The following is a 22,466-nucleotide window of genomic DNA, read 5'->3' as shown; positions in this document are numbered from 1 at the left end:
ATGGAACCCTGTGCAGTGTTGTTCTGACCAAGATGCTTTCCTGCAGGGTGTTATACAGGTCAAGGGGAGTGGACCCCAGATTAAGGGCTAATTTACACTTGCTTCAAAACATAGCTTCGGACACGCTTTTTTAAAACTCACTGAATGCCAGTCAAAGCCCCTGTCACTAAATAAAATGTTTAGCTTACAGTTCTGTTTACACCTGCTTTTGCTTGAGGCTTCGAAGAGGCTTTGGTGGAGCTTTGATGAGGCTTCAATGGGGCTTCAAGCGAGCTTTGCCATAGACTTCTATGAAGGCTTTGAAGCACCACTGAAGCTATATGGAATATAATTTTTGAAGTGAAGCCAAAGTAAATCAAAAGCAGGTGTAAACAGGACTGTAAGCTAACCATTTTATTTAGTGACAGTGTTCAGAGAGCTTTAACCAAGCCTGTCCGAAGCCTTGTTTTGAAGCAAGTGTAAACTAGCCGTTCATGTGTGTTGAAGCCGAAGCGAGTGTAAATGAGCCTCTAAGGGGGACCCAGTCCCTGAAGGTCCTTTATGACAAAGTCCGCCGTGATGGGTGAAGGTTGGACTTCTGTTATGTTCAGGGTCCTGCAGCAGGAATAGTAAGTCTGCATTTTGCATTTTCTCTTTAAAAAAAAAACCTGTTCTCCCGGTGGCCACGAGGGGCAGTGTGCTTTTCATGCTCTGTGTACATCTCAGGAGTATTTTGTTGCAGTGTCTCCTTCAGCCACTAGAGGGTGCGGGTTCACTCAGTATGGCCTATTCCCAGTTCCATTCCAGCCCTTTACTGTGGAATGTCCTCAAGTCACGGGGCGGGAGGTCACAGTCATTAGATATTCTATTGTCTCTTCACCCCAGAAAACCTTGGTCTGGAATGGTTGTCATCTTTGCAACTGCTTTCTCCATTTTGTGATAGGACTGGTGGCATTGTTGCATATCAACGCTCTAAAACTGGGGGTGCTTAGTCTTGTTTTCCTGCATTGGTTGACATGGCTTAAGATCCTTGTGAGGGTCTACTTAGATAATGCCACGGCTGTGTTTATGTAACTCAACTAATCTGCCTTGGGCTGAACTTTGAGATTAACCCTTTTGGCTGCCAGGTCCGTATGGCGTAAAAATTATATGGACTAATCCTATGTCCCAAGGGCCATTCTGACCCCCCCTGCAGTGGACCCCCCCAACCGATCCCAGATGCCCCCTGCATGTAGTGCTGCTGGCCGTCTTTCCCTCCTCCTGCTGGCTGTTGCTGGGGCAAACTGACAGTCAATGGTGAGGCTCTCCCGATGTGGACTTCTGGAGTCCAGGTTCAATGGGGAACAAAGCAAGTGTGTCTTAAGACCAGCGTCCTTCATGCATCTGTGTTAGTTGCTCTGGTGACATTGTGGGATCGGTTATCCCTGCTTCTGTCTTCCCTCTGCTGCATGTTTCCCTCATTTACTTCACTGGATTCAGGTGGAGGGAATTCCTGTGCTTTTGTATGTTCTGACTGGGACCAGGAGAACATAGTGTTCCGATGTTGTGACTTATTAGAGGACAGTCATTGGATCTCTGGATAGTCAAGCCCTGCAGTTGCAAGGCCAGATTATTCCAGCCTTATGTTGTCAGTGGGCACACCAGATTGCTTTCAAAAAGGTTTTAAAAGACAGGGATGACAGGGCCTTTTGTTTTTCCTGCTTTTTTGAAGGCTAGTTTGGCTAAGTCAAGGAAGACTTTTCAAAAGTCTTGGCAATCGTATGTTGCTTGGTGTTAGCCTAGAAGTTTCCTCCTTGTCGTATCTTGGATTCCTCCAAATGGGGGTTGATTTGTTTCTGGCCTCGTATATGATCAAGAGTCATATTTTGGCTTTGCCTGTCTTTTGGAAGCCGATTGCTGTTCCTGTTCTTGGTGCATGCTTTTGTACTAGATGTTACACATGTTGTTTCCTGTCGCATCATGGCAGCATACACGTTGGGTTGTGACTCCGCCTCCACAACCTGATAGGACCACATAGCTATAAATTAGAGAGTAGACACCTGCCCCAGTATTCTCTTATTTTTCCTCACCTGTCAGGACCGCACGGATCAGCACCCCCTTACCGCTTCGCCCCAGCCAGGTTCTAGCCTCTCCTGGGTGGAAGTCCTTTTTGTACAGCCTCTAAACGAACTAAATGGAAGGAGCCCCACTCTGGTGATCTCAGGGGCACTCATCTCAACTCAAACTGTTTGCCATGATATAAGCCTTAAACAGGCTTCAAGTGCAACAGCCCACAAAAGCCTTAAACAGGCTTGCTGGAGGATTGGCCAGGGAAGCTTCAGTATGGTCTCATGGAAATAAGCCTTAAACAGGCTTAATTGTGTGCAGCGGTCTCCATTCCCCCTCTCCCCTTCTCTCTCTTCCCCCCTCTCCTACCGTTTTTGTGCTCTGCTGGGCTCTGTTGTTCCATAGCTGCTGTGTGGGACCGCCGAGCGTTCTCGGCGTCCTCGCGCATGCGCAGTACGGCTCTCTGGGCGCCTCTATGCCGTTTTCCAGCTTCCAAGATGGCGCCGGGTGTCTCGCGGCGCTACTGCGCATGCGCGAGCTTTCGACGCTGATGGCGTCGAATTTAAAACCCAGCACTAGCTGAGGTGCTGCTGCTGGTTGCTGCATGCTACAGATCGCCTGTCAATTGCAAAACACAGAGGAAAAACGCTCTACAAAGGTGGGTGACCCTTCTCCTATTCAGTTCTGTGCAGGATCCCTGCTCTCTCTCTCTCTCTCTCTCTGCATTGCTGCTTGTTTTTTTTTTTTTTTCCTGCAGGTTTCCAGCCCACTCACCATGGAGACCGTTGCCCCAGCAGATCACCGCCAGCCTACTAGGTAAGGGGGGGGAAGACAAGGGTAAGTAGTGAAGATTGAAAAAAGAGAGCACTTCTAATGCTGCCTAATTTGGTCAGCCCTACCAGGTCCTCAAGAACGTCTGCGTCAAGACAAAGAGAGTCCTCACGCAGGAGAAGCCGCTCCAGACATAGACGGAGCCGCTCCTACCATAGAAGAAGCCGCTCAAGAGGAAGCCACAGAAGAAGCCGCTCCAGGTCGCATTCCCGACATGGTCGATCCCGCCATAGAAGGTCGTCCTCACGCAGACACCGTTCCCCTGCACGCCATTCCCGTCCCGCCGGGAACGCATGCTGGATTTGCGGTGCAGCGGCTCTTCCGGACAAACTGGTTTGTCAGAAATGCCTGGAAGAGGCCACAAGAGAGAGAGCCTCGGAAGTTGGGGACTCAGCCCCTCAGGCCTCGATACCAGATGTGGATTTCTCCACCACTACCTCTCCAGCCCGGGCCAGCACATCAAAGGAGCAAGACTCCCTGTCTGATAATGAGGGTCTGGAGGTGTCGGCCGGATTTCGACTTCGGTCTGATAGATCCGTTTGTTAAATCGTTTAAGGAGGCAATAGGATGGGAGGAACCCCAGGAAGTCCAGCCAAAGCAAAGGAAATATTTTCCTCAGCTTAAGAAGGAACCAGAAACCTTTCCGTTCATCGACGAACTGGAAGATTTAATCAAAGAGGAGTGGCAGAGACCGGAGAAGAAATCTAGTCTGAATAACAGACTCCAGAAGCTATACCCACTCAAGGAGCCTAAAGTGAACCCTCTGGTGTCCCCCCCAGTAGTGGACACATCTTTGATGCGCCTCGCCAGGCATGTTACCCTCCCGCTAGAAGATGCGGTAACGTTTAGAGACGTTCTCGACAGAAAGATCGACACCGATCTTAAGCGGGCTTACCTATCAGCTGGAGGCGCATGCAGGCCTGCAATAGCACTCGCGGCAGTAGGAAGGGCCATCTCGAGCTGGTCTTCAAGCACGGAGAAGCTGGTATTAGAGGGTGCAGACCAAGAGAAAATAGTGAAGGCATTACAAGAGTTAAGCTTGGCTGGTGATTTCGTGGCTGAAGCCTCAGTCTACACCATCAGGTCTGCATCAAAGTCTATGTTGGCCTCAGTGATGGCCAGAAGAGCTTTGTGGCTGAAGCCCTGGACGGCGGATCCAGCATCCAAGTCTAACTGGTGCCGTATTCCGTTCGACAGTGAGCACCTCTTCGGAACAAAGTTAGATACGGCTATCTCCAAAGTAACTGGTGGAAAATCCGGGCTCATTCCCTCGGATAGGAGGCCTAAACAGAGACCTCCTCCTTTTAAGCGGAATCTCCCAGAAAGGTATAGGGACGCGAAAGCGTACAGACCAGGGAAGGAGTACCGAAGGAACTGGAAGAACCCTCAAACCTCTTTCATGAAATTCCAGAAGCCTGAGACTCCCGCTTCCAGTGACCAGAAGCCTTTTTGAAGGTGTGTCTGTCCGGCCAGCGGTAGTAGGAGCAAGACTCTCCAGTTTCAAGCTGGTCTGGGCGGAGACCATACACGATACCTGGACCCTGGCCACTGTCAATTTCAGGCCACAGATGGTCCTTGAAGAATCGACCCCCAAGGGATCAATTCTGCCCAACCCGTATTCCTCCACCCGGGGAGAAAAGGTTGTCCCTTCTAAATTATGTCCTAGAACTTCTTCAAAAACGAGCGATAATGGAGGTTCCGCCAGCACAACGAGGCAGGGGATTCTGTTCTCCACTATTCCTCGTCAAAAAGAAGTCAGGGGACTTTCAGCCGGTTCTAGACCTGAAGAACCTCAACAAGTCCATCAGAGTGGAGTCTTTCAGGATGGAAAGCCCTGCAGTCTAACCTTCAGGCCATAAACTTAGGAGACTGGATGCTCTCCATAGATCTCCAGGATGCCTTACCGGCACATACCAATCCACGTGGCATTCCAAAAGTTCCTGCGATTCTCGGTGGGTCAGGGGCACTTCCAATTTCGAAGCCTCCCTTTCGGGATCTCTACGGCCCCCAGAACGTTTACGAAGGTTCTGCTTCCAGTGATAGCCTCTTTGAGGGAGAAGGGTCTAAGGGTCCACCATTACCTAGACGACATTCTTCTCCTCTCAAACAGCCAGGAATCACTCGTGCAACATCGCGAGGTCTTAGTTTCCACCCTAACGAGTCTGGGTTGGATAATCAACTGGCAGAAGAGCAACATTCAGCCTACTCAAAGGATGGTCTTCCTGGGAGCCGAATTAGACACCCGAGCCAACACGGTGGAACTGCCAAGGGAGAAGTTGTCCCTAATAATACAGAAAGTGAAGGATGTGGTTCCAGCATCATGCCTACCGGCCAGAGCATACCTCAGCCTTCTGGGTTCCCTATCAGCAACCATTCCAATGGTCAGATGGGCGCAATGGAATACCAGACCTCTGCAAGCCTCCTTCCTGTGCCAGTGGGTTGGATGGTCCATGTCCCAATTGATTCGCATCTCAGAGGAAGCCAGGCTATCTCTACGGTGGTGGACCCACCCCGACAACCTCAGCAGATGCAAACAGATAGTCATCCTCCACCAGGAGGTGGTAACTTCGGACGCCAGTCTGGAGGGATGGGGGGCACACTACCTACATTATGCAGCTCAGGGCCGCTGGCACTTCAAAACCAAGGATGTAGTATCAAACGTCCTAGAGATGAAGGCAGCCTTCCAAGCCCTCTTGGCATTCAGCTCACTTCTGAGAGGGAAACAGGTCCTCATTCAAATGGACAACCGAGTGGCTGTAGCCTACATCAACAGGCAGGGGGGTACCAAGAGCAACTCCATGATGCGGGAAGTTGGTCCGGTGATGCGATGGGCTCAACTGAACCTGCAAGACCTGAAGGCGGCCTATATTCCGGGGGTTCAGAACCTACTGGCGGATTCTCTCAGCAGAACATTCATTTCCAACAACGAGTGGTGTCTAAGCCCGCAGGCCTTTGCCCTCATATGCCAGACATGGGGTCATCCAGACATAGACCTCGCAGCAACACCAGAGAACAAGAAGTGTCAGAGGTTTCTGTCAAGGAACCCCTTCCCCTCAGCGGAGGGAACGGATTGTCTCCAGCACGCCTGGAACTTTCGCCTAGGCTACATTTTCCCACCGACCCCACTGATAGCCAAGTTCCTTCTGAGGCTCAAACATTCAACAGCTCTAGTCCTGGCTGTGATTCCCTTTTGGCCACGGAGGCCTTGGTTCACCACCCTCCTGCAACTGAGCACAGCGGATCCACTTCCACTCCCGGTGACAACGAATCTACTAACCCAGGGCCAGCTACTACATCCGAATCCAGAGAGATTGCACCTAGCGGCCTGGAGACTGAAAGGTCTAGGTTCCTAGATCAAGGCTGTTCTCAGAAGGTAGTCGATACCCTGCTTCAAGCCAGGAAATCCTCCACGAATAGCACCTACGAGAGAGTCTGGGGAAAGTTCTCTTCCTTTGCTCAGGAACAAGGTTGGGACCCTTCTTCCCCATCAGCAATACAAGTGCTTGAGTTCCTCCAGTCAGGCCTAGACAAAGGCCTTAGGTCCAGCACCCTGAAAGTCCAAGTCTCTGCCATCTCTGCTCTGACAGGGGTTAGGTGGGCACTTAACCCTCTCGTGGTTCAATTTCAAAAAGCCTGCCTGAAGCTAAGGCCTCCCAGAAAGCCTTCATTTCCAACATGGGATCTATCAACTGTCCTAGAGATTCTATCCGGAGAGCCATTCTCCCCACTTGAGGATACCTCCCTCTGGGACCTGACTCTAAAGGTATCATTCCTAATTGCCATCACTTCAGCGAAGAGGGTCTCAGAAATGCAAGCTTTGCTGATCAAAGAACCGTATCTGATGGTTTACCCAGACAGGCTAACCCTGAAGCCTTCAGACAGGTTTATCCCGAAAGTCTCCTCTTCGTTCCACTTTAACCAGGAGATTGACCTCCCGGCTTTGATCACGGATCAGGGCGTTCCTCATCCCCTGGATGTTAAGGGCAACATTCTGCATTACCTCTCGGTAACCAAGTCATTCAGAAAATGCGAGAACCTTTTAGTCATCCCACATGGGTTCAGGAAGGGCCAGGCAGCTTCTGCCCGTACCATCGCCTCATGGCTCGTGAAAGCTATCAAGAAGGCCTACTCCTTAAGCACCTTACAGATTCCGGAAGATCTAAGAGCGCATTCCACCAGGGCAATGGCTACTTCATGGGCAGCTTACTGTAAAGTTTCAGCGGAAACCATTTGTAGAGCGGCCACTTGGTCTTCGAGGAACACCTTCATTTCCCATTATAGAATAGACGCTGCACGCTTAGCAGCAGTTGAATTTGGGAGGGCCGTCATACAGGCCAACTCTTCAGTTTCTTGTCAATAAATTTAATTTTGCATTCCCACCCAGTTTGGCGAGTTACTCCCCAACGTGTATGCTGCCATGATGCGACAGGAAAACGGAAAATTGTATACTCACCTTTCTGTAATTTTCCTTTCCTGTCGCATCTTCATGGCAGCATACAATCACCCACCCTCTGAGGTGACATGTGTATATATTTACAGAGAATACTGGGGCAGGTGTCTACTCTCTAATTTATAGCTATGTGGTCCTATCAGGTTGTGGAGGCGGAGTCACAACCCAACGTGTATGCTGCCATGAAGATGCGACAGGAAAGGAAAATTACGGAAAGGTGAGTATACAATTTTCCGTTTTCTCCAGTCAGCCCGTCATTGGCTTTATGAGATCTTAATTTGGTTCTTTCTGTTTTTACAGAATTTTCCATTTGAGCCTATTCAGGGCCTTCCCTTTGTTGTTTGACATGGAAGGTTGTATGTTCTGAGTGCCATTACTTCAGCTCATAGGACTTCGGAAATTGCTGTCCCTTTCTGTAAGGAATCTTTCTTGGTCTTTTCCTTCATGCTAATATAGCTTTTTGACCTCTTTTTTTATCTAAAGCAGTTTCTATCTTTTCATCTCAACCAGAACAGTGTATTAGCTTTCTTTGTCCTCAGGCTCAGTCATTGGGGAATAGGTTTTTCTCACATTGGATATTTCTTTGTGCTATAAGGTTTACTTGCAGTTGACTGCTGCAATTCTGCGATCAGATTTCTCTTTGTGGCACCTGAAGACCAAAAAGAACGATCACACAGTTTCCATGTCTAATTTTTTCGGTTGAATGTCACCTTTTTGCCCAAGCTCATGGTTTCAAAGAACAGGTTCCACCTTTTATTGAGGATGACACTATCTACCTTTTCCAGTGTGAAGCCTCTACCTGATCTTTGTTACACTCTTTTTGATGTTTCTAGGTGGATGTGAGACACTGAGAAACTGCATTTTGGGTGCAGTGTTTTTTTGCAGGCTGCTGCGTGAGGTTCTTTCCTATTTCTGATTGTTTTTGAAACCTGTTGACTTGTTGCCCTCCCCTCGTGTTCTAGTGGAACACCCCTGTTAGTAAGGATTTAAAAAGATGCTCTGTGTCCTGTGATGTACAATAAAGAAAATAAGATTTTTTGGTTTACCTGTAGAATCCATTTCTTGGAGTACATCAAGAGACACAGAGATCCCGCCGCTCTGTGTTATGGTCTATGGCTTGCTGTAAAACTGGAGCCCTGCATACTGAGGCAGGGTTGTGCACTAGGAGGGGACTTCTGCCCTTTTTTTCCAGTGTCACCTGTGGATGGTACATAATAATGTTAACAAGGATTTAAAAAGATGTTCTGTGTCCCGTGATGCACTTCAAGAAATGGGTTTTACGGGTAAACAAAAAATCGTATTTTCTTAGGAACCCCTAGAAACCTTTTGGAGGAATCCTGACTGAGAAAGGTTGGCCTCGGCAGTAATATAGGTATGTGGAGAAGTTCTTTTTTGTCACATGTATTATTTCTTTATTTCTCAGTGGACACCATCCCTTTACATATCAATAAAACAGGATTACACCCTTTTTTTAGTGCCAGACGAGGCAGGGAGACCATGGATGGGACTTTGTATGTGCCACTGAGAAATCACACAAAAATAATACAATTATCATTTTTATTTACTTAAAGATAAAACAGTAAAGTACAAAACACCATAAAAACAATAAATTGTATACAGCTTCTCGTGCAATTTTAACCACCTGCCGACTGTGCTATCACTGAATGACGGCTACAGGATGGCCATCATGGGTGTCCACGTATCCGGAAAGTGTCTTTAATCCTTGAGTCTTTGGGACCCAGCACCTCAGAGATTGGGGTAAGGGGCCAATCACAGCGTCCCTTTTCATCCAATGATGGAGTGATCACTTTGTCAACAAACCGGGATCATGCTTGGTTCACCTTATGCTGCTACAGTTTTTCTCTCTCCTTTCCTCACATGCTGTATTGGTGTGAGGAGAGAAGAGAGAAACACTGCAGCAACGTGAGTTGGCTTGAACCTCTGTGCCCTACAGTACTTATCAGTGCCCTACAGTGCCATTCGTGCCTCTGCAGTGCCACCACAGTGCTCATTAGTGCCACTACAGTGATCATCAGTGCCCTAGGAAGCCACTACAGTGCTCATTAGGGCCCTACAGAACACATCAGTGACCTAAAGTGCCCATCAGTGAGTCCTTATTGGTGCCCTACAGCAGTGGTTCTCAACCCTATCCTCAAGTACCCCCAACAGGCCATGTTTTGGGAATTTCTCTTAGATAGAATAGCTTTCCAAAATACCAAGCCATTGACTCTGATTTAAAGCACCTGTGAAAGACAAAGGAAAACCTGAAAACTTGGCCTGTTTGGGGTACTTGAGGACAGGGTTGAGAACCACTGCTCTACAGTGCCATCAGTGAGTGCTTATCATTGCTCATTAGTGGCCTACAGTGCAAATCAGTTCCATCAGCGAATGCTTATCCATGCCCTACAGCGCACATCAGTGAGAGCTCATCAGTGAGACTACAGTGCTCATCAGTGCCCTTCTAGTGCTCATCCGTGCCCATCAGTGAGTGCTCATCAGTGCCACCCTATCAGTGGATCCTCATCAGCGCCCGTCAGTGCCGTAAAAAAAGCATTTTCATTTTCTTTACTCGTTTTCCAAAAACTTGTGTAAAAAATAACGTGTTCAAAAGACTCATAATGCCTCATAGATTATACGTTGGGGTGTTTGCTTTCAAAAAGGGGTCATTTTGTGGGCGTTTCCACTGTCCTGGTGCCCCAGGGCCTTCAAAATTCTGATATGTATTTAAGAAATTAGATGCGTAATTTATGCTCCTAGAACACCTGAAGGTGCTCCTTGCATGTTGGTCCTCTGTATGTGGCCAGGCTGTGTAAAAGTCTCACACGTGTGGTATCGCCATACTCAGGAGGAGTAGGAGAATGTATTTTGGAAGTAGTTCAAGTATGCATATTCTGTGTGAGAAAAATATCCTGTCAATATGACAATTTTGTGAAAAAACATGTCATTTTGCAAATAATTGTGGGAAAAAAATTACAACTTCAAAAAACTCACCATGCCTCTTCCTAAATACCTTGGACTGTCTACTTTCCAAAAAGGGGTCATTTGGGGGGTACTTATACTGTCCTGGCTTGTTAGTGTCTCAAGAAATGAGGCTGTCAGTACATCAAGTGTGATCAATTTTCAGTGATTGGCGCCATAACTTGTAGACTCTATAACCTTCACAAAGACCAAATAATATACACTAATTTGGGTTATTTTTCCCAAAGATATGTAACAGAATAAATTTTGGCCAAAAGGTATGAAGAAAAATGACTAATTTGCTAAATTTTATAGCAGAAACAAAAAAGAATGCATTTTTTAACAAAATGTTCGATCTTTTTTTATTTATGGTGCAAAAAATAAAAAACCCAGAGGTGATTAAATACCACCAAAAAAAAGCTCTATATGTGTGAAAAAAAGGACAATGGGTATAGTGTAGCATGACTGAGTAATTGTCATTCAAAGTATGAGAGAGCTGAAAATTGGCCTGGGCAGGACCCAGGCACACCTTGCTAGTAGCGAGTTGGACCCCCCTTTTGCCTTCATTCTTCGTGGCATAGATACAACAAGGTGTTGGAAACATTCCTCAGAGATTTTGCTCCATAGTGACACGATAGCATCACAGGGTTGCTGCAGATTTGTCGGCTGCACATCCATGATACCAATCTCCCACTTCACCACAACCCAAAGGTGCTCTATTGGATGAGATGTGGGGAGTGTGGAGGCCATTGTAGTACAGGGACCTCATTGTCCAGTGGTGAGATGATTTGATCTTTGTGACATGGTGCATTATCCTGCTGGAAGGAGCCATCAGAAGATGGGGACACTGTAGTCATAAAGGGATGGACATGGTTAGCAATACTCAGGTAGGCCGTGGGGTTTAAACCATGATCAATTGGTACTAAGGGGCCCAAAGTGTGCCAAGAAATTATCCCCCACACCATTACACCTCCACCACCAGCCTGAACTGGTGATACAAGGCAGGATGGATCCATGCACCAAATTCTGACCCTACTATCTGAATGTCGCAGCTGTAATTGAGACTCATCAGACCAGGCAATGTTTTTCCAATTATCTATTGTCCAATTTTGGTGAGGCTGTGCGAATTGTAGCCTCAGTTTCTTGTTCTTAGCTGACAGGAGTGGCACCCGGTGTGGTCTTCTGCTGCTGTAGCCAAACTGCATCAAGGTTTGATGTGTTGTGCGTTCAGAGATGGTATTCTGCATACCTTGAGTGTAATGAGTGGGGTATTTGAGTTACTGTTGTCTTTCTATCATCTGGAACCAGTCTGCCCATTCTCCTCTGACCTCAACAAGGCATTTTCCTCCACACAACTGCCGCTCATTGGATATTTTCTCTTTTTCCCACCATTCTCTGTAAACCTGAGACATAGTTATGCGTGAAAATGCCAGAAATACTCAGACCAGCCCATCTGGCACCAACAACCATGCCACATTAAAAGTCACTGAAATCTCCTTTCTTCCCCATTCTGATGCTTGGTTTGAACTTCAGCAAGTCATCTTCACCACGTCTAGATGCCTAAATGCATTGAGTTGCTGCCATGAGATTGGCTGATTAGCACTCTGTGTTACCAAGCAATTGAACAGGTGTACCTAATAAAGTTGACAATCAGTGTGTGTGTGTGTATATGTGTATATATATATATATATATATATATGTGTATATATATATATATATATATATATATATATATATATATATATATATCTCAATAGAACAATACATAAGCAAATTTCCCCAAAAAAGAACAAAAACAACAACAAAAAAAGAAAAAGAAAAAGCAATCTACAGCAACACCCTCTCAAAAATCTCACATGTCCCACCAAAAATGGGCCAAATGCAGGGGGATCAAATTGAGGACAGGGAGACTCCCTCAGACATATTACTAAATGCAATATATTTACCTCCAAGCACCGATTATAGATCTCATTCCTCAGAACATCATATCTAGACATGAATGTTCCCTCAGCAACAACTATCAAATAACAGTGTCCCTGTCTTGTCTGTCACTAAAAAGGGGGGGGGGGGGTTCTTGTTCTATTATCATATATTTCTATCCCCCTTGGTGGGAGTGGAGATGACCCATCTATAAGGATATACAGTACATACACACACAGCACAAGGCCGTGTTCACACCACAAAACATTTCCCGGGGCTGCAGTTCCTCTGAGCTCCACAAGATGGTGATCTCACTTCTACCCAGACAGGAAGTCTCTATGGAAGACAGGAAGTGATGTCAGGTACAGACAGGAAGTTCCGGGTTAGAGGTGAGTCGGGAGGAAGTAGAGAGAAGACGTTGCTGGAAGTGGCAGCAGAGGAGGTATTATTATTATTTTTATCATACAGGATTTATATAGCACCAACAGTTTATGCAGCGCTTTACAATATAAAAGGGAGACATTAAAGTTATAATACAATATACAGGAGGATTAAGAGGGCCCTGCTCAGAAGAGCTTACAATCTAATAGGTAATAAGATCTTATTTTCTATTTACATCCAGTAACCCCCCCGTCATGTCCGTCCTCTTCCTCCATAGTCACTGTGATGTCTTTTATCTCCAGCAGATGATGATACACACATATATAGTGTGGATATATGTAGATTAACCCCTTCAGGGGCAGAACATTTCCCCACTTATGGGGCCAGAACATTCTCTTCATTGTGGAGATGTGTCTAAGAAATTCTGAGTCTGAATCCAAATCCTATTGAAAATTGGAGCCAAAACTGTCAAATTAAAAATACTCATTTTCTGGGCTAGTAGGCAAGGGGGGTGTCAAACAATAACATGGTGTGGGGGTGGGGAGGGGGTGTCACTGTCCTGGGGGAACATGTATCAATGCAAAAAAGTTAAAAAAAAATTCTGTTTGGCTAGGAGCAGTGATTTTTAAATAAGTGAAACATTAAAACTATCCAATTCCTTTAGCTAACATTCCTGGAGGGTGTCCTAATCCTGGGGGATTCCCTTATTCTTGATGGTGTCCTAATCCTGGTGGATATCCTAATCCTACGGGGTGCCCTAATCCTGGAGGGTGCCCTTATTCTTAATAGTGCCCTAATCCTGGAGGATGCACTATTCCTCTAGGGTGTCCTAATCCTGGGGGGTGTCCTTATTCTGGGGGGGGGGGGTGTCCTTATCCTGGGGGATATCCTAATTCTGGATGGTGTCCTAATCCTGGAGGGTATCCTAATCCTAGGGGGTGTCCTAATCCTGGGGGAGTGCCCTAATCCTGGAGGGTGCCCTTATCCTTGATGGTGTCCTAATCCTGGGGACTGCCCTAATCCTGGAGGGTGCCCTAATTCTGGGGAGTGCCCTAATCCTGGAGGGAGTGCCCTAATTCTGGGGGTGTGCCCTAATTCTGGGGGAGTGCCCTAATCCTGGAGGGTGTCCTAAGCCTGGAGGGTGCCCTAATCCCGGGGAGTGCCCTAATCCTGGAGGGTATCCTAATCCTGGGGGAGTGCCCTAATCCTGGGGGAATGCCCTAATCCTGGGGGAGTGCCCTAATCCTGGGGGAGTGCCCTAATCCTGGAGGGTGCCCTAATCCTGGAGGGTGCCCTTATCCTGGGGAGTGCCCTAATCCTGGGGAGTGCCCTAATCCTGGAGAGTGCCCTAATCCTGGAGGGTGCCCTAATTCTGGGGGTGTGCCCTAATCCTGGAGGGTGTCCTAATCCTGGAGGGTGTCCTAATCCTGGAGGGTGTCCTAATCCTGGGGGAGTGTCCTAATCCTGGGGGAGTGTCCTAATCCTGGAGGGTGTCCTAATCCTGGAGGGTGCCCTAATCCTGGGGGAGTGCCCTAATCCTGGGGGAGTGTCCTAATCCTGGGGGAGTGTCCTAATCCTGGGGGGAGTGTCCTAATCTTGGGGGAGTGCCCTAATCCTGGAGGGTGTCCTAATCCTGGGGGAGTGTCCTAATCTTGGGGGAGTGCCCTAATCCTGGAGGGTGTCCTAATCCTGGAGGGTGTCCTAATCCTGGAGGGTGCCCTAATCCTTGATGGTGCCCTAATCCTTGATGGTGCCCTAATCCTGGGGAGTGCCCTAATCCTGGAGGGTGCCCTAATCTTGGAGGGAGTGCCCTAATCTTGGAGGGAGTGCCCTAATCTTGGAGGGAGTGTCCTAATCCTGGAGGGTGCCCTAATCCTGGGGGAGTGCCCTAATCCTGGGGGAGTGCCCTAATCCTGGGGGAGTGTCCTAATCCTGGGGGAGTGTCCTAATCCTGGGGAGTGCCCTAATCCTGGGGGAGTGCCCTAATCCTTGATGGTGTCCTAATCCTGGTGGTGCCCTAATCCTGGAGGATGCACTATTCCTCGAGGGTGTCCTAATCCTGGGGGGGGTGTCCTTATCCTGGGGGATATCCTAATCCTGGATGGTGTCCTAATCCTTAATCGAGGAGGGTGCCCCAATCAGCACAGCACAGTGAACCCTCCAAGGGTCTGCTATTTATTTTTGGTATCTTTTGGAGGGGTCTGTGTGTTTTTCTTTTCTTTTTTTGTCTTTAAGTATCCGGCAATGAAATTTAATCCTTTTTTTTTTATCAATCATATTTTATTGAATTGGAAGGTGCATAAACAAGTATTGTTAATACAGTTTCATTCCAGAAGAGCAAAGAACATAGATTTCAGATAGTAACATTCCAAGAAATAGTATCCAATTGTAAACATATGGTAATTTTGTAACATTTTGGCATGGAAAGAAAGCGGAAAAAAAAGGGAAATGTAGATAATGATCCAAACCTTCTGTAGGGTGTAGTACATTATGTCATGTTCTTTTAGGGCTCTTTCTCACGGGGCGGATCAGTGATGATCCGCCCCGTGAACACCCGCTTGCTCAGCGGGGATCGCTCCGCCGATCCCCGCTGAGCAGGAAGATGACAGGTCCATCGCTGCACGCTGTGCAGCTACGGACCTGTCAGAGCGCCGCTCTCCCCTATGGGGGGATCGGATGATGACGGACCGTAGTGTCCGTCGTCACCCGATCCGATCCGAAAACGGATGGAAAAGTAGGTTTTTCCTCCGTTACACTTTTCGGATCGGAGCGGGGTCGGATGTCAGCGGACATGTCACCGCTGACATCTGACGCTCCATAGGGATGAATGTATGTCCGTTTTTCATCCGAAAACGGAAGGATGAAAAACGGACATACGGATCCCTCGTGTGAAAGAGGCCTTAGGCTGTTCAGGTGTATAAAGGGTTATATAGTAGCAGGTAAACAAGAGAACAGGTAAGTACAGTAAATGCATTAACTGGTTTTGACAACTTCAGGGAGAAGAACCCCATCCGGGTACTTCTCAAAGACAGGTGATATCAAAACATAGGCTTGAGGAACATAAAGGATGGCTTCTCAGTGAAACATTGGGTGTTGTGCCATCATTATGCAGGAAGGATGTTGTAACCAAGCTGACCATTGAGACCAGAAGGATTGGCCTTCACCATTTTTGATGGAGAACAAATTGAGGTTCATTTAAAAAAAAAACATTTTGGCATGGAGTTCCCCTTAAAATCCATACCAGACCCGAAGGGGGGGGGGGGGGTTAGGGTTAACCGCACACATTTTTTTTCCTTGATTTCCTTCATCTATATTCCTGGGGGCAAGTTTAAATGACTTTTTTTTTTAGAAATGTCATTTTGCTGCGGCACTGTTCTACACATCACACAGAAGCACCGCTTTACGGGCAGACTAAGGGGACCCCCCAGGAACAACATTTAAAGGAATCTTTCAATTTTATTGTTTCACTTCAAGCATTATTAAAATCACTGCTCCCGAAAAAACAGCCGTTTTAAAAACTTTTCTTTGCATTGATCCATGTCCCCTGGGGCAGGACCCGGGTCCCCAAACACTTTTTATGACAATAACTTTGCATATAAGCCTTTAAAATGAGCACTTTTGGTTTTTCATGTTCGTGTCCCATAGACTTTAATAGGGTTCGCATGTTCACTAGAACTTTTTGCCTGTTCGCGTGTTCTGTTGGCCCATCCCTAGTCACAAGTCACACAAGTGTGAAAGGGGCCTAAAAGTATAAATGTTATTATGATTAATGTGCATTAGACGCGCACAAAAGAGTATTCTTTTTTAGTTTACTGTGTTTGTAAAAAGCAGTGAAAGGAGGAATCTACAGTAACACCTCGGATTGCGAGTAACGCGGTTAACGAGCGTTTCGCAATACAAGCTTTTTTTTTTTTTTAAATCCTGACTCGGTTTGCGAGTGTTGCCTCGCAAAACGAGTAGGATTCAAGCCTCTGCGGTGTGCAGTAGCGCATTTGGTCAGAGGTGGGGAGGCACTGGTGACACTCGGAGCCGCTCAGATGCATTCCGTTCCCGAGTGTTTCCGAGCCTCTCCAAGTGTTCCAAGATCCGAGCGGTCTGCCAGTGTTTCCAGCGCCCCCCACCCCTTCTGGTCACATGCGGTAATGCATAGAATAGAAGTCACTGTGGAACGAATTATCTGAGTTTCCATTGACTTCTATGGGGAAACTGGCTTTGATATACGAGTTCTTTGGATTACAGGCGTTCTTCTGGAACGAATTATGCTCGTAATCCAAGGTTCCACTGTATTTCCCTCAGCTTACTGTGCGCTATAAACAAATTACAATGATGGAACGTGTGTTTTCACTGCTAGGCTTTGCGCGTTTGACATGAACAAAAATGAGGAATTCTTGTGTATTTCGCCTTAATGTACGTTATGCACGCATTAAAAGGACAAATGATGTTGGTCATTTCAAATTTATGGACGTTATGCACGGGTTTAGGGGACGTACTGTGTGTTCTACATCAATTACGTGGATCATTTTGGCCTTGATTTATATATGGTGCATTTCTGATTAGAATGTCTGTGTTGTTTTAACTGGTGGATTGAGAATTCTCAGGAGGCATAATCCATCTGAATAGTGTGGGAGGTCAGGGACACCTTCCCTACACCGACAGCTGGCAAGGTTTACCCTGATTAAAATTCCGACTCGCCCATAGATGTGATAGGAACACTGTGGATTATAACCAATACAAGGGGCGGTCATAATCACCTTCCTCATCACAGATACTTGTCCTTTCAATTGTAAATCTGATTTTATACATTTTATTTAAAGAATGCAAAGTAGTACACTATGAGAGTCTTTGTCCCTCCCGAAATAAGCGTGGTAGACCTTTTATGCTGTAGAGCAGTGGGCTCATTTGTTCTAGGGAATAAGGACATGATATCAATTCTTTTTTTTGTTTTCATAGCTATTCACCTTATTATTATTATTTTTTTTTTGTGATTTATGTTGCTTCTTAAAAACGGTGAAAGGAGTAATCCATGTTTAACCACTTCAATACTGGGCACTTAGACACCTTCCCGCCCAGGCCAATTTTCAGCTTTCAGCGCTGTCGCAATTTGAATGACAATTGCGCGGTCATGCTACACTGTACCCAAACAAATTTTTTATCATTTTGTTCCCACAAATAGAGCTTTCTTTTGGTGGTATTTGATCACCTCTGCGGTTTTTATTTTTTGCGCAACAAATAAAAAAAGACCGAAAATTTTGAAAAAAAACCAAGTTCTTTGTTTCTGTTAAAATTTTTTGTAAATAAGTACGTTTTCTTCTTCAATGATGGGCACTGATACGGCGGCACTGATGGGCACCGATGAGGTGGCACTGATGAGGTGGCACTGACGGGCACTGATGAGGGGCACTGATAGGCGGCACTGATGGGCACTGATAGGTGGCACTGATGGGCACCGATAGGTGGCACTGGTATGCGGCACCGATGGGCACTTATAGGTGGCACCGATGGGCACTCATAGGCGGCACTGATGGGCACTTGTAGGTGGCATTGATGGGCACTCGTAGGTAGCATTGATGGGTAGTTATGGGTGGCACGGATGGGCACTGACAGGTGGCACTGATGGGCACTGATGGGTGGCACTGAAGACACTGACTGATGACACTGATGCCCCTAAGGGTGGCATTGCTGGGCATCAGTGCTATATAATGGTGCCAATCAGTGCCCATTTGTGGGCACTGATTGGCACAGATTGGGCATTGACTGGGCACATGTGGATGGCCATGGGGTACATACCTGGCCATCCACATGTTGCCCCTTCCCTGGTGGTCCTAGTGGCGATCCCTGGTGGTCCAGTGTGGTGATCTAAGGGGGGCTGCTCTGATAAACAATCAGCGCAAACCCCCCTGCCAGGAGAGCCGCCGATCGGCTCTCCTCTACTCGCGTCTGTCAGACGCGAGTGAGGAAGAGCCGATCAACGGCTCTTCCTATTGACATCGTGATCAGCCGTGATTGGACACGGCTGATCACGTGGTAAAGAGCCTCCGCCAGAGGCTCTTTACCAAGATCGGTGTAGCAGCATGTCAGACTGACACACCGATCCACCGATCGCCGCGATGTGCGCCCCCGTGGGCGCGCGGGGGCATGTTACCCTGCTGGACCTCATATGACGCCCAGTCAGGATAACTGAACCACCGCCCGGCTGTCATCTGCTATGGGCCGGGCGGGAAGTGGTTAAACACTGTGTGCGCATAACCTACATAGTAAAAGTTCATGATCATATTTTGTTTTTAAATTGCTGTGCGATATAAACTCATCACTATGTTTCATAAAGATTTTTTTTTTTTTTTTTCTTTTAGAACAGTGCAATATCTGACAGTCCTTCAATATTCAGTTATCCCCAAGAACTGCCAAGTAACAATACAAGGTACTAAAGTAATTGGCATGCTATATCTATGACATTGGCTGACTAAAGAATTTATATAGCTCTATAGAACACGGATGTATAATATATTTAAAATACACTTTATTAGGTAAGAAGGGAGGACCCCCACCATGCCAACATCCAATAAAAAGAAGAGAAAAAGGATTGAGAGAGTAACTAATGCCACGTACACACAACCGGACTTTTCGGCAGAAAAGGTCCGATGGAACCGAAAACGACCGAAAACGACGCAAGGGCAGCTATTGGCTACTGGCTATTGAACTTCCTTTTCTAGTCCGGTTGTACGTCATCACATTCGAAAGGATCAGACTTTGGTGTGATTGTGTGTAGGCAAGTCCATTTCGGCGGAACTCCGTCAGAACTGCGGCAAAGTCCTTCGGAGTTCATTCAGACGGAAAGTCCGGTCGCATGTACACGGCATTAGACTCTCTCTCTCAAAAAAGGCAGACTTTGTGGGTACAACACGAGGCGGTAATTCTATAAAAATTGTATTTTTATTACAAAAAATTTTAAAAACACATAGATATAACAAACACAACACCCTCTACTAGACAAAGGTCAACAGATACCCAATTACAGACATGGAGGCATGGAACCTTTCATTGAGTAGGTGAGAGGTCCATCAATGTACAACAAAAAAGGGGGTACATGTAACAGTCAAAAGGTCAGGTCCATGAACTCCTCCATGCTTGCTTGTCAACGCGTTTTGCATCTAATTGCTTCCTCAGGACATACTGGGTAGGTGCTGATATCAAATTAAAAAAAAAATAGAAAATAAATAGGTATTGGAGTTATACATATTGATATTGAACAGGTGTATGTGTGTGTGTGTGTATGTATGTATATATATATATATATATATATACATACACACACATGTATGCATCTTGGAAAAAAGAAAATATATAAAATTTTATATGTTTGCCTGATTGACAATGAAGATCGGGTAATGGGTGAAACCATACAAAACAAAGGAGAACCAAATCAATCATTCTAAGAATCAGGAATTCAACTATTGAGTTCAACTTCCACATAGAACACCTGGACCACCCAAAGTCCACCCTCAAGGGTGACCAAAAGGAACTGGCAGCTCTATAGATAAAATAGGCCTTGTTCTATAGAGAATTTTGCAGTATGTAAGCACTGGATAAACGATTCCTTTATATAGTATCTTACCTATCAGAGACAAAATAGTATAAGTCAGTTGGAACTCAGTGCGGGGGATGGGTAAATCAAGCACATTTATAATTTTTAATCTGATATCAGCACCTACCCAGTATGTCCTGAGGAAGCAATTAGATGTGAAACACGTTGACAAGCAAGCATGGAGGAGTTCATGGACCTGACCTTTTGACTATTACATGTACCCCCTTTTTTGGTTGTACATTGATGGACCTCTCACCTACTCAATGAAAGGTTCCATGCCTCCATGTCTGTAATTGGGTATCTGTTGACCTTTGTCTAGTAGAGGGTGTTGCGTTTGTTATATCTATATGTGTTTTTAACATTTTTTGTAATAAAGATACAATTTTTATATAATTAGTGCCTCGTGTTGTGCCCACAAAGTCCGCCTTTTTTTTTTTAGAGAGTCTTAGTTACTCTCTCAATCCCTTTTCCACACTTTATTAGGTAAACCTTAGTAGTGCTGTGTTGGATCCCCTTATTGCCTTCAGAACTTCCTTCATTTTTCGTAGCATAGATTCAAAAACCTGTTGGAAACATTCCTCAGAGATTTTGGTCCATAGTAACATGATAGCATCACACAGTTGTTTCAGATTTATTATTTGCACACAAATTATGCCAACCTCACATTTCACAAAAATCCCATAAGTGCTCTATTGGATTGAGATCTGGTAAGTGTGGAGGCCATTGGAGTACACTGACCTCATTGTCATGTACAAGAAGCCAGTGGTGAGATGATTTGAGCTTTGTGACATGGCGCTTTATCAGGCCCGGAAGGAGAAGATGGTGTCAGAAACCCTGAATCAGACCGAGACAGAAGTACAGTTAATCACACTTGTTTAATAATAATACAAAGGTAAACAGAGTAAGCGTAGTCAATACATAGCCAGAGTTCAGTAACCAGATCGGGTAGTCAGCCAATGCCAATGTCAGAGAGCCAGAGATCAACGTAGTAGTACAGCAAGCAGGATCAGGAGCCAGAAGGGGAGTCAGCCGAGCAAGTCTTCAACAGGAACGCAGGAGAAAAGTCTCTGAGATGTGACCAAAAGCGAAGGCAGAGATGAAGTGAGCTGGACGGCTTTAACTAGGCAGGACTGACGAGCAGAATCAACAACAGCTGAGTTGCTGTGGAGAGAGGAGATGGCAATTAGCCAACAGCTGAGAGGCCAACACAGAGAAAGAAGGGCTGAGCCCAGCCCTGACAGATGGGTACATTGTAGTCATAAAGGGATGGACATGGTCAGCAACAATACTCCAGTAAGCAGTGGCATTATACCAATTCTGTAATGGTAATAAGGGGCATAAGGTGTGCCAAGAAAATATCCCCCACACAATTACACCACCACCAGCCTGTATCTTTGATACAAAACATTATGGATCCATTTTTTTTGTTTTTTTTATGGCAATTTGTTATTGTTACATCTAATGCCGCGTACACACGAGCGGACTTTACGGCAGACTTTGTCCTGCGGACTTTTTAGCAGACTTTATGATGGACTTTCCGAATGAACGGACTTGCCTACACACAATCAACCAAAGTCAGACGGATTTGTACGTGATGAAGTACAACCGGACTAAAACAAGGAAGTTTATAGCCAGTAGCCAATAGCTGCCCTAGCGTCAGTTTTTGTCCGTCGGACTAGCATACAGACGAGCGGACTTTTAGACCGGACTCGAGTCTGTCGAAAAGATTTGAAACATGTTTCATTTCTAGGTCCGTCAAACTTTTGGGGAAAAAATGTCCGCTGGAGCCCACACACGATCGAATTGTCCGATGGACTCCGGTCCGCCGAACCAAGTATGCCGTAAAGTCCGGTCATGTGTACGCGGCATTAGACCTGGAAACAAAATCGCTACATCTACAGACAGCCACAATGTAACATTAACCTTTCTAGCCTTGTAAAGAATAATTCAGTGTACATACAGTACCTTTTTTTTTTTTTTAAGCCGGTCCGGTCTCCAAGAGCAGGAAGCTCTGCAGAGGACACAGCCGACAACGGCAGTGAAATTAATGTGAAGTGAAGTCACCCATAGAGGGCTACGGGGCTTCCGTTGTTGGATGCCGCTGACAACTCAGCACAGGCCCGGACCGGAGTGTCTTCCTAAAAGGTATGTATAGACATTTCTTCTTTACAGGGCTAAATTGGAGAGTGTTAGATCGTGAACGTCTGTGGATGTAGCAATTTTAGTATACTTTGGTGGACTTTTCCTTATAACAAGTCTGGATTTTCACATTATAAAATTGATGAGATGTAATGATAGACTTTTAGTGTGTGTATATAT

General features: G+C 46.1%; 2 protein-coding genes across 3 annotated transcripts in view; one reads left to right on the top strand and one right to left on the bottom strand.

Annotated features, from left to right (window-relative positions):
• LOC141121671 (uncharacterized) overlaps positions 1-22,466 on the bottom strand; it is a 197,849-nt gene that overhangs the window by 60,044 nt on the left and 115,339 nt on the right. The window lies entirely within an intron of this gene.
• Positions 12,546-22,466, top strand: part of LOC141121641 (uncharacterized) — a 199,192-nt gene continuing 189,271 nt past the window's right edge. Inside the window, exons 1-3 of one of the 2 annotated variants that reach the window (XM_073611291.1) lie at positions 12,546-12,626; positions 18,916-18,983; positions 22,131-22,292. In XM_073611291.1, the coding sequence (XP_073467392.1) occupies positions 22,243-22,292 (50 nt within the window). In that variant the 5' untranslated portion in view covers positions 12,546-12,626; positions 18,916-18,983; positions 22,131-22,242. The remainder of the gene's footprint in view (positions 12,627-18,915; positions 18,984-22,130; positions 22,293-22,466) is intronic. The other variant, XM_073611294.1, reaches the window with a different exon arrangement.

This window comes from Aquarana catesbeiana, unplaced genomic scaffold (genome assembly GCF_042186555.1).
Source record: "Aquarana catesbeiana isolate 2022-GZ unplaced genomic scaffold, ASM4218655v1 unanchor228, whole genome shotgun sequence".
Classification (NCBI taxonomy): Eukaryota; Metazoa; Chordata; class Amphibia; order Anura; family Ranidae; genus Aquarana; species Aquarana catesbeiana.
Note: the sequence above shows the minus strand (reverse complement) of the source record. Positions and strands in the feature narration are given on the sequence as shown.